At 38.8% G+C, this 12,687-nt stretch overlaps 2 protein-coding genes across 5 annotated transcripts in view; both read left to right on the forward strand.

Moving 5' to 3' along the window:
* The window catches only part of ube2j1 (ubiquitin-conjugating enzyme E2, J1), a 48,024-nt gene extending 44,216 nt beyond the window's left edge, over positions 1–3,808 (forward strand). For all 4 annotated transcript variants that reach the window (XM_026194543.2, XM_026194542.2, XM_026194541.2 and 1 more), the window contains one exon: positions 926–3,808. In XM_026194543.2, the coding sequence (XP_026050328.1) occupies positions 926–1,201 (276 nt within the window). In that variant the 3' untranslated portion in view covers positions 1,202–3,808. The remainder of the gene's footprint in view (positions 1–925) is intronic.
* A 1,545-nt stretch (positions 3,809–5,353) lies between these two features.
* Positions 5,354–12,687, forward strand: part of LOC113006943 (gamma-aminobutyric acid receptor subunit rho-2-like) — a 28,202-nt gene continuing 20,868 nt past the window's right edge. The window contains exons 1-3 of the mRNA XM_026143209.2: positions 5,354–6,270; positions 8,011–8,079; positions 8,979–9,085. Of these exons, the coding sequence (XP_025998994.1) occupies positions 6,149–6,270; positions 8,011–8,079; positions 8,979–9,085 (298 nt within the window). The 5' untranslated portion in view covers positions 5,354–6,148. The remainder of the gene's footprint in view (positions 6,271–8,010; positions 8,080–8,978; positions 9,086–12,687) is intronic.

Consider the following 12,687-nt stretch of genomic DNA (forward strand, 5'->3'; position numbering starts at 1 on the left):
AGTCACTAGGTTATTAACAGGAAATTACAGCACACCTAAAGCTGCTTTAGTTCTGTGTAAACTAATAACATTTCTGCTTTGGTCTTTGTCATATTTGTGTGTTTAGGTGCATACATGTGTAGGTGTCTACTGTGCACTCTCCCATGTCCCTAACTGGAAAGCATTTTAAAAGCTCCTTGTAAATTTATACAGTGCCCATCACAACTACAGTCACCTCGATGTGCTTTATATTGTAAGGTAGACCCTATAATAATACATACAGAGAGAAACCCAACAATCAGATGACCCCCTATGAGCAAGCACTTTGGCGACAGTGGGAAGGAAAAACTCCCTTTTAACAGGAAGAAACCTCCGACAGAACCAGGCTCAGGGAGGGGCGGGGCCATCTGCCGCGACCGGTTGGGGTGAGAGAAAGAAGACAGGATGAAGGACGGAACAGATCAACCAGGTCACCAGTCTTTGTCAAGGCCAACGCAGAAAGACAGACAACCATTCGCACTCACATTCACACCTATTGGCAATTTAGATTCACCCTATTGACTGCATGTCTCAGAGAAAAAGCCCGTGGCCAGTGTATTTCAACCCATTCAAACCCTTCTTGCTGTGAGGCGATAGTGCTAACTGCTGTGTCACTGTACTGTCCTTAGTGTATTATTTCAAACATTCATTTTTAACATTGTAGTCTGCTGCTGCGACCGACCAAAGCTGCTTGACCTAAAGGACAGGCAAAATTTAGCTCCTAAAAGTGGTTCAAAGCATTTTAAAGACAGAAGAACAAAAGCTTAAAAGCTTAGTAGAAAAAGTCTATAAAATAAGTGAGTTTCAGACATTTACTGAGGAAACAGCCAAACAGCCAAAAATGTAACTAATGAGATGACTAATGTCCTTGTCTTAGTGATGCTTACACTGAGATCCTCTTCCACAGGTAGAGGCTTCTCAGTCCACAAGAGCGGAAGCACTTCAGACACCTACAACCTCCACAAGTTCCGATCGTCCTCTCAGCCCCAGGCAACGTCGCGCCCAACAGACCCAAAGAGAGTCAGCAGCCAGCAGAGCAGTTTTCACACCAATTCATCAGCCTCAGGATGAAAGCCACACAGGCTCTGCAGTTCTCATTGTGGTGCTCACTCTGGCTTTGGCTGCACTCATCTTCCGCAGGATCTACCTTGCACATGAGTACAAGTTTGACTATGATTTGTGACCTTCCTCCTGAGTCAACCGCTCGTACTACCAACTCCACAGAACTTTAATTAGCTAAAGCAGAACCAGAGGTGAGGCAGTGGCTAACAGTGACTACAGCTGTCCTCTCTGCCTGTCCACAGAGGGTTCAGCCTCCACTTAGGGGGAACTTTCATTCCTCTAATCGCTAGAACACCTCCAGGGTGTCTTTAATTTAATGTGAATTTTACTTTCCAGAGCATCTTGAATTTTTGTGAATGGGAAACTTCATTGTTTGTGACCTGTTAAACCACACACACACAACATGTCCCCTTCCATAGAAATTGTCTTACAGCTGCTGACTGTTTCCAATATTGAAATAACAGAGTAACGTAAAATGACAACAACATAGGATCAGGGGCAGTTGTTGTCTCATACTAATTATTTGATCAAGAAAGCATCTGCACAAATTACATGTGCTATTATGACTTTATCATGTGTTTTATCTTCCTGCAAGGTCAGCTTGGTCACAGTGCACAGGGCTCTGTTTTAATGGTTTAAGGCTAACAACAAGCACAAAGTTAATGTGGACAATTGTTTTAATTGCACGGGGGCATTCAGACCAATCTGAATAGCAGAAGCTGCAGCTGCATCACCGTGTGTCCTGCTACTTTTAGGTGACTGTGGGGATTTAATAGACTGATGTAGAAGCTTTCCGTACACTGTAAAACATCAGTAGTTCAAACAAGGACCAAGACAAATATTAAAAAACTAAATTTCATAAATTAATCTAAATACAGTACAACAGAGCTTTAGGTTAAAAAGAGTGGACTATAACGCAGTCTATTCCTTTATAGGTATAGTGTCTTTTACAGATACCTGTACCGATATCCTGTGCTATAATCACTGTCATTTTTGTCTGTGTATTTATTTGAAAAGAATACAAAAAGAGTATTTAAAATGTTTAAACTGAGATTTTTTTCTTGATTTCCCCCAAATACAATACATTTATACTCATCTTATACAAAGTTGTCTGTAAAGATCCAATTAATACTGAATTATCAGTGCATCTAAAGATTCTGTTAGCAACTTGTGCTACTGATAAGATGATAACCCTTAGCTAAGGTACTGCATATTCCAGCAAGAAAATACTAAACAAAACAACCAAATAGTAAAAATTAGAAAGGATATCTGCAGTAAAAGTTCAGGTATATAACTAAAGGCAGAGGAACTTGTGCTTGTATTGCACACTAGTGCACAGGATTTTGGTAATGTGCACCAGAATTGGTGAAGGCATGTGTAGAAATTAGCAACACTTGCTTTCAGTAAGTATTTGAAGTCAATCACAATATTAATTATTCAGCACAACAATGGTAAACCACATTCTTCACAAGTTGTCATAGCACTATAGCTCCATAGTAAAAGCCTCGAGTGTTATGTTTCTTCACTGTAATCATTGGATGTTGTCTTTGTACTATTTTCATTTAAATATAGGGTTTAAATTAATTGTTACTTTTTTGTAAATGGGGTTAAAAATTGATGAATCCTTTCAAAGTGAGGTTTAGGATTATGCTTTCTTTTCCTCTAAACTTTAACCCTTTAAAGCCTAAAAGAATTGTCCGAAAATTTGTTGAACAATCTGGGAAATATGATATACTAGATGTCAAGGGGTCAAAGGTCTTTTAGTGGCTGAAGTGTCTAATGTCTTGTACACAGAAACATTTAAGACACATTTCCATCAGAACACTACCTGCTTTGTGCTGAAGCATTTGTTATATGTTGTGCTGCCACCAAAATAGAGCCTGGAGTGTAAAGCTTCCTAGTAATCCTGTGTGACTGATCCAGTATCAGCTAAATGCATGTTTACTGAAGAACATGATCAGGGTAGACAGCTTTGTTAATCTTATTACCATAGCAATGTTTATTGATGATGTCATTTTAAGGATTACTTGCTCAAACAAGACAGTGTCTTCATAAACGTCTGCCAAACGTGCAACCAAGTGCTTACTTCCAACACAAGTATAACTGCCTGGACTCTTCACCTATCACACCAACATCACACTTTGTTTCCAACACAAACTCGCTTTTCTGTGGATTTGTAATTCCATTTGTTTCAGTATCTTTCCTCTTTCGGTACTTCTGTCACCCCAGCTGTTTCATGGTGTTCGTAGCACATGTCTTTGCATTCATTTTTTGTTTGCCTTGCATTCTCTGAAGTTATTTTTCCCAGTTTTTAGACTCAGAAACTGTCTCAAGCATTTAGTATTTACCCTTTTTGATTCAACTTAGATTTAGAATTTTATCAGTCTCGTGACACTCAGAGGAACATGGAAGCAATTTAAATGTATTCTTTGCACATCAAAGGTGACAGCTTTCTGATACGTAGAACGTCTTGGCTGCATACAGATAGGTCAAAGGAAGTTGCAACAGTCTACAGGAACAAATTTGCCTCTGTAGTCTTTTTCTTCTTCAAGCAGCATCGGATACCTGCATATGTCCAGGTATTACATGTAGACATTCAAGATTTTATTATTTTTTTTATCAGTGTGCATTTTGTCAGAATTTCTTTATGACAGTCTCCTCTGTCTTTATTCCCATAGCTCTTGTACTTGGATATAAACAGAAAATAAATCAATTTCAGATGAAGGAATGTGTTTGCCATGTGCCAAGTTTTATTCTGTCTTATCCTTATTTATTACCTTATTTAGCCCCTCACAGCCCATTGTTCATCAGGGGGCTAGTTTCAGTTATTGTGCAAATGTACTGTTCATAAGGTTGGGGAAACCTGCAGTAGCTGAGACTGAAGAATCAACAGATTCAACAGAATCAACCTTTTGGGATTTTCTTACCTGAATGATTGAGCATGCATCAAGTCAAACTCTGATGATCAAGTTGACCTCTTGCAGTTGTGTGCAGGGCCTGGATCCCAGAATGTGTGACAATCAATAGATGCTCTCTCATTGTTTCACTGCCTGTTAAACTTGTTACAGTTTCCTTTGGGCATATTATCTTGCTTTTCAGGCTCTTCATGCTCAAATTGCAAGATTTTGATTAAAAACGAATCAGGGCCTTCAGGACAAAAAAGTTGTTCGATCAATGCAACGTGTCTAAATGCTTCATTCAAAACACGTCAACACCAAGTTTGTTTTTTCATTCGATAGCCATACCCTACATTTAAGAATTAAAATGGCATTATTTTATGAACATTATTTTTACACAGAAAAAATTAAAGCCAGATGACTATCAAAGTGTAGAGTAAAGCCACCCACACCTTTTAAAAGCTCACCCAATATCCACTTTTTGAAGTTTTCCACAGTGAATGATCAAAGGACATATCAGATATCTAGTTTTTAGTCTTCTAAAGACATTGAATTGATGCTGTTTTTGTAGTGAAGCTATGATGCATGCCATGATGATGGTCAAAGTATGTTATAGATTAAAATCAGAAAGAACCAATCAGCTAAGTAAAGAGAAATGACAGGCCATGATTACTTTCAGAAAATTTACTTTTTTTTTTTCAGCTTTATTTGATAGACACAGGGAAGAAACGACAGAGAGAGAAGGGGAAAGGGTCGGACTTGAACCGGTGGACCGTCCGCTCTCATCCATATGGCACGTGATCGCCCCCTGAGCTAGAGTGCAATTTTTATTTTTAAGGGGAAAAAAATCACACTGAGGATGCCAAAGTCATGTATAAAATATGAAACGCTTGGTGTTAAGGTAAGGAATTACAAAAGGGTAAATTGAACTCCTCTATGTTCAACACTGTGTCTGTGACGGTTCTCGGTCATCCAGGTCATCGTAGTCTAAGGAGCTTGGAAAGAAAAGCGACCGCACGTTTCACCTCTCATCGGAGAAGCTTCATCCACAATGGTATACTGCAAACTCGGCTCTCTTTGCCCGAGAGATGTCCAGTGTTGAATCATTTCTTTCAGTATTACATACAGTATTTCTTTCACAGTGTTGCATCCCCTTCCTCGAGCCTTCATACAACCTTATAGACCTTGTCATATAAAGATGTGAAAGTAATTACAGAGACTGTTCAAATTTCTGTCAACATATGAAAATTAAAAATACAGATACCAATGTTAGAATAAACAGCTGTACTATCCTGATTTTATTCAATGTGTTTTTGGGTCCAACTCCTGCTATCATGGACTTTTGTAGGCTTTTCTTTTTCACATTTGAACAACATCAAAAGTTGTTTAAGGAGGACAGCCTCCATTTTTACTGTGCTTGTTTTTATTGCCTAATTGTAAAATCTACTCTTGCCAGTAGCAGTAGCAGCAGCAGTAGTGAACCCGGGCGGGCTTAAAGAAAATCATCATCTGTTTGTTTCTCCAAACACTTGATAGGATAATGCATTCTAATCATTTAAGAGCACATCGTCCTCAACACCCACAAAGACTGCTCGAAAATTTGGTGCTGAGTTGACGTCAGATTATCTGGGAAGAAATTTACTGTAGAGAATCATGTCCTGACTGACAGTAGAGGATTTTGGCGAAACCTCTGATTTTATAATGTATATATCTCCTATTGTAAACTGAAAATGATATCGCAAATGCCGGACAGTCATACATACAGCTGACTGGAATTAATCTAAGGAGTGTAGCTCGCAAATATTGTTTTTCATTGTTATTTTTTTTTTAATATTAATACAACGATCACTCCCAGCTCGTCAGGCGTTCATTATGTTTATGTGCTTGTTTATATATTTGATTATTTCATGTGACGCTACATGTGGTCCTGAAGCTGCGCGCTCCTATCCACGAAAAGCACCTCTGGAGTTTGATGACCAATCACGGCGCTTTTCAGTCTTCACCATCAGTCTCTCTCTGCGAAGCAACTGGCGCACTCCTTCACCACAGTCTCTAGACTCAAGCTCGATTGTCTTCCTGCTTTAGACAGAAACATGGTACGGCTCACGGAGGGTGCTGCGCGTGGAAGGAAAACGTCGCTAATCGACTCTCAGCTGGACTTCTAACTCATCATGCCGCGTTACACCAGGGTCCTGCTTCTAGTTTTGTGTGTGAGTCTGATCGGGGAATGCCGGAAACACAGAAGTAGGAAAAAACGGTGGTCGGCACCGGCCGGGACTCATAAGCCAGCAAAGTAAGTTCTCTGTTTCGTTGTATTTTAAAGTAAAAGAAAAACAACAACAACAACAACAACAACAAAAACCCCAAATGAAATGAAACAGCAATGTGACGTAAATCTTTTTGCACGTCTAGATAATTCACTCGTGGTTCATCCATCATATTAAAACATTAGTGTGGCACTGAACAGCATATTTAAGTCTTTAGTCTTTCTTTCTACGAACACACAGAATCACAGCATTCAAGTGTAAATTCCCCGTGGCTAAATACATTTTACCAATTTGCAGTCCGGTTCATTTTTGAATGGTAACTAATTGTGTGTTTATGCAACCAAACCGTGCGTAAAAAGCAGCCACAGAACAGCAATCCGCTGTCCTCGAGCTTCGAGAAATCATCTACAGCAAAGAAAACCATGCTTGGAGATACAGCGTGTTATACAGATGTTATTTTAGTTATCAGGACTTCTGTGAAGGGAGCAGGAACGGGTCCGTGGGGGGCAAGAATTTTAGGAATTATCATTCTGCCTGTTATTTAGCTGCTATCGTTCGCTGATTGTCAGCTCTCTACCAGGAGCACTCCATGACTCTATATCCTGGATTTAATCTCTTTGGCTAACAAGATGTGCAAGTTACTGATGCTGATCGTGTAACGTCGGATTACAGACTCACGTTTCCTTTAGTTTCTTCCGTAATAATTCAGTTTTCCTTTTCATTGTTGATCTGTTGCTGATTATTCCTGATTTCACATGTGTCATGGTTCCTGTTTTCCCCCAGTTTTTGTGTGTTCTTGATTCAGTTTTGAGTTATGATGTTATGATTTCCTTCCAGCTTCTCATGTTTTAGTCTCCCCCTATGTTTAATATTATGCCCCATTGTTCATAGTTCACTTATGGATATTTCTAGTTTCTAGTCTCAGCTAGTTCCCCCTCATGTCCAGTTTGTCTTAATCACATCTTTGTGTTTTTTCCTTCCAAGCATCCCTCTTGTATATCAGCATTCTCTCTGGCTGTTTACATGTCAAGTCTACGTTCTGCACTTCCTGTCTTAATTTACCACCAGTCCCTGGTCTTGTGTGCCTTGTGCTCAGCTTAGTTTCAGTCTTGTTTCTCAGATTTAGCTCGTGTTTTCTTGTGTGTTCCAGCTCCAGTTAATTATGTCACATGTGTACTTAATCCCCCAGTTTCCCTCAGTTCCTGGTCGTGTCATAAACCGTCATGCTATGTGTCTCCCCTGTGTCTCCCCTGTGTCTCCCCTGTGTCCCTTTTGCCCATCCAGTAGTTTCTCAGGGTATTTTAATACTCGTTTTTTAATTTTATTTTTGCTGTACCTCAAACTGGGCTCTTACAGTGTTTGTGGATCATAATTATTTGGACACTTGCTAACTGCTTTTCTTCCTTCATTTTATATGTAAATAGAGTTGGTTGCAACTCATAAGGGTCACCATTCATACATGATCCATTCATACCACAAGTGACAGCAACTTAGTATAGTGTGTTATTTTGTCACCAAAATTCAGAAATGTGCATCCATCAACCTTTGCATTGCATTTAACTGTGTGACTTTAACTTGCAACAACTCACCTCCCACAAGATTTAAGAGTAAAATGTCTTTATTAATTGAGCTATTTATATGTATTAGATTTATTGTGTTATATTTTGTAACTTTGCAATATATTGTGTGATTTAATTTAGTTGACTTTTATTAATGCACAAAGTTCCTAAATATTTTTCATTTGAATATAAATATATGTCTTATAGGGAACTTGCTGGAACACCTGACACTGTTGTTATTGTAAGGCCAGGCTCTGAGACCAGGATGGAGGACAGGTGTGTAACACATTTGTCTTTTATGCCCAACATTCCAATGTTGCAATTAATTGTTCACATTTGTTTTTAACTGTGACCACAATCTTTCCATAATAATAATTATAATTATAAATGTATTCATCACACTCAATCACAATTACATTTGTAAATTTCAAGAAAAAATATTTGCAAATTAATTACGGGTCATAAAAGCAAAGTTTGAAAAGATATTAGATATTATTTTATTTTATTTATTGTTGTTTGGATAGTGTAATGGTTGTTTGTTCCTAACAGAATTATCATTGTGACCATTAATAAAACAACAGCAGTCTTTCTAGTTTAAGGGTGACAACGTCCGCATTAGTAAACAGCACACGACTTTTAGAGTCTCGTGTGGTACTACTTCTTGATTTCATCTTTACTTTCTTTGTCCTTTCTTTAGTCAGAGTTAGGAAAGCTGATGGTTTGGCCTAGTATAGACAAATTATCACATTAGGAAGTTGAGGTTTCTAGGCAACCAGGGTGACAGGTTCAGCTCACACATGTAGGCAGAGGTCATTTAGTTTTAAATCATAAAGGTAATAAGTAATAATAAGCTGGTTACACAACTGAACTATTGACTTATTTTGTCACAGAGCAGTCTCCTTCTAATTAAGCCCAAATGTTCAGCTGTTAATCATCATCATGTTGGGTTCATAGAAAATGTGGTATGTGTTTTGCAATGAGTGAGGATTGTGGATGTTGTTCACCACTGCTAAATTGAAAGATCAATATGAAGGAATCATTTACTGACGAATATGAGGAGTAAGAATGATTTGAGTCATGGGCACCTGACAGTTTTTGCTTTTAGCAAACGTTCACTACTTCTTAATCCTATCTTTTAGTTCCCCTTTTTTTCTCTGTCTGGTTTTTGTCATCAGTCCTCTATCAAAGAAAGTTGTGGATGGAACTAAAAGCCGGAAGGTAAAGACCAGCCACCTCCTGCGCATTGATGAACACGATTTCACCATGAGGCCCGCATTTGCAGGTAAGCTCCAATAGCTGCTAATTTCCATCATGATAAGAGTAATGTGTTCTTGATTTCTTTAAAGACATGTGTTTTCTGAGAAATATAGAAAACCTACAGAGGCAACTGGATATGTCAGCTCAGCGCTTCACTAACATAGTCTCCCAGTCTATTTCTCCAAATTTTGTTCAACCTAAAGTCAATGTTGATACCACTCTGACTCTTTCCTTCTTGACTGACCCTTGTAACCCTTAGTTTAAAAAAGATTCATTCCATGATCACTTGTGCTCTTTAACACGTGACTCCTGTGAGACTCTCGTGCAGTCATTTAAATGAGGAAGAAGTCAAAGTGTGCACCAGCTGTTGCAGTCCCTTCTGGCTTTAAAAGTAGCGACTGCAGTGTAACTAATGAAAGAAGGGTTTTGTGTTTGAACTGCTTCTAAAATGTATATCAGAGTGTGACAGTACACAAGGTTTATCGTCAGCAGTGTATAAGGAGAGCTAATAAGGTTTCTGTGCTTATAATTAAAGCACCTGCACTGCTCCCATTGGACTGTGGTGAGACACATTTAATAGATGAACAGTAGCAGACAGTTTGGTGAAATATTTGGAATATTTCATATGACATCAATCTGCAATGTATTTATGTAGCTCCACCTTCATGACTGTCTACAAAACAGGGCAGATACACTTGTATGGATTGGTTCTATTTGTAGTATTGAGACGGTCTGGTTTTTATGTCACCAATGTCACTCTGAGGAACTCTGCAGTGGGATTTCTTTCTGGTTTTACTGTGTGTTACATTTTCATTGTCTGTGAACTGCAAAGGTTTGCATAAATGTCATCATTAGACATGGAGCATGAGGTTTGGAGTGGACATCTACGTGCACGACAATTTCTTTAGGAATGTGCGGCCCCATCAGCGGGGACTTTATGTTCCACAGGCAATGCAATGCACTTAATATGCATGTGTTGCAAAGACTTCAAAGAAGTATAACAGGAATGATTATTCCTCCAGCTGTCTGTGTCTATGTTCGCAGCAGAGTAAAATCACTGCTTAATGCACAGGCCTAGTTGTCTAATCTAAGCACAGTCAACCAACAGTGGATTTACAGTTGTTAATCCACACAGAGTTCAGCATGGAATGGACAAAGTGTTTTCTCTCTCTATTCTGGTGAACGGACAAGATAATAATTCAAGCTCTCAAAACTAAGGCTGACTAGGAAAAATTACAGCTGCAATCTTAGATATGTGAAAAAATAAAAAGCAGTTGATTAGTATTTAAAAATGAACTCATGCTTCAGAATCAATCACATTATGTATGTAGGGAGACACTCCTTAAAATCCGCACTGCACCATTTGAATAGATAGAAACAAAGGAAAGATTGATGGAGGGGTTTGGTTTTTTGGTTTGGGTTTGGTCAATTTAGCACACAAAAGAACTAGATAAATAGCAGCCCCACATGTGCTGAGGCACAGGATTAAGATAAGATAAGATAAGATAAGATAACCTTTATTAGTCCCACACGTGGGAAATTTGTTTTGTCACAGCAGGAGTGGACAGTGCAAAAGTTATGAGGCAAAAATTAGAATACAATAAGAATAAATACAGTACACAACTGTACAGAATAGAATAAAATAAAATACTATATACAGTAGAATAAAATAAAATAAATATACAATAAGATAAAAATAGAATACAAATACAAATACTATATACAACTGAGTAAAAATACAACGATGACAGAAAGGATTATTGCACTTAGTATTATTGCATATGTATGGATGTGTGTGCTTGATCAGTTAAAGTCTTTATTATGGAGTCTGACAGCAGTGGGGAGGAAAGACCTGCGAAATCTCTCCGTCCCACACCGTGGGTGCCGCAGTCTCCCACTGAAGGAGCTGCTCAGTGCTGTCACAGTCTGCTGCATGGGGTGGGAGATGTTGTCCATCAGGGATGACAGCTTAGCCGCCGTTCTCCTGTCACTCACCGCCTCCACTGGGTCCAGAGGGCATCCTAGAACAGAGCTGGCCCTTCGGATCACCCTGTTCAGCAGGGGTCAATAATAGTGGGACACCCCCACTAGGGCTTAAATACCTTGGACTCTCCAACAATTGCCCTTAAATCTGAAGAAGCTTTTTGGATACGAGGTGAAATGTCTTCAAGAAACTTAAAGAAGTCCAGTCGCTTTTCTTTCCAAGGTCCTTAGAGCTCCATAGGCCATACAGCAAAAGTATTTTTCCCTATGACATGAGCTGAAATTTACTGATGATAATGGAGAAATGAAAACGAAAGGCTCATCCCAAGAAACAAACTTGTAAAAGCATATGCGTTACTACTACTAATAAAATCTGTTTAATAATTTTACTCTAGAATGAGCAAATGTTAGTCTACTAGTTGACTAGACTTTCCTTATGTTTACAAAAAAGATTACACAGTTGTATGACTCCAATCTAACAGCAACAGTAACTGAAAACGTATATATGTTTATGTATTTTTAAAATTTTAAACAAAAGTTAAACTAACAGGAAATGCAAACCCTGGTTCCCCTGGGTGAAAACCTATCACGCCAACACTGTGGCACATTTTGTACATACTGTTTTGTGATCTCAAACATGTATTTGTGACAAATATACCAAAAAATAAGAAATCAAACACATTTCCACAGCACGAATGTAGCATGATGGATCCATAGTGATGATGCACTTTTGATTTGTGGGCAAATCCACACATAGGACACTTCATGCAACTATCTCATCAGTCTATAAATGTTTGGAAGAAGAACGGATACCTGCTTTACATTCTCAGTAATTTATTGAACATGAAAACTTGTATTCGTCCTCTGGATAGACCACCGCTATTTCCTTGTCACTCTGTTTGGCTCAAAATGGACTTTGACTGTAGCCAGAAATTAGGCAATCCTGCTCCAAAAGCACTGCTAGCTGAGGCTTTTTCTCTGCAGGCATCTAGTGTTATGTCAGCTGAAGGGGCGTGTCTTCAGGAGGAGTTATAGTGAGTCCAGAACGTGACATGTGACATATGATGTGAGTAAGAGAGGGGAGAACACTGACAGCTGGAGCTGGGCACGAGTTACTATCCCTTCTTCCAGGTAGCAGCTTTGCTGTGCAACCAGTTATGTAAGGCTGACTCTCTCACTGCTGCAGAGATTAACAACACCACAGCAGCCAATGTGACTTTCATACAGAAACGACAGACTGCTGTGTGAATTTGTTTCTATCTGTTATGAGCCTGCTAGGATACTCTTCCATATCCCTCTAAATCCCAGACTGGCCTTAAATATAATCATCTCATCAGCTAAACAACACAGAGGAACAAACATGAGAATGCTGTGTTCTGCCTAACTCAACCTTTCATGTGAAATTACCAGTTATTACTACTGGCTTTAACGGGATACTCCAGCCTGTTATTCTAGGATTGTGTAAGGAATGCACTGAAAGCAAGTTTGCAGATCATAAGAGTGACTGCATCACATCTGATGTCACATTTCTATTGAAATCAAAGAAGATCTTAGCACACTTAGTTTGTGTCATCAGAAACAAACAGTTAGACACTTACCCATTCATGAGACAATATGCTATAGTTATGAAAGCCAAAAGTTCTT

The sequence above is a fragment of the Astatotilapia calliptera genome, chromosome 15 (genome assembly GCF_964374335.1).
Source record: "Astatotilapia calliptera chromosome 15, fAstCal68.1, whole genome shotgun sequence".
NCBI lineage: Eukaryota > Metazoa > Chordata > Actinopteri > Cichliformes > Cichlidae > Astatotilapia > Astatotilapia calliptera.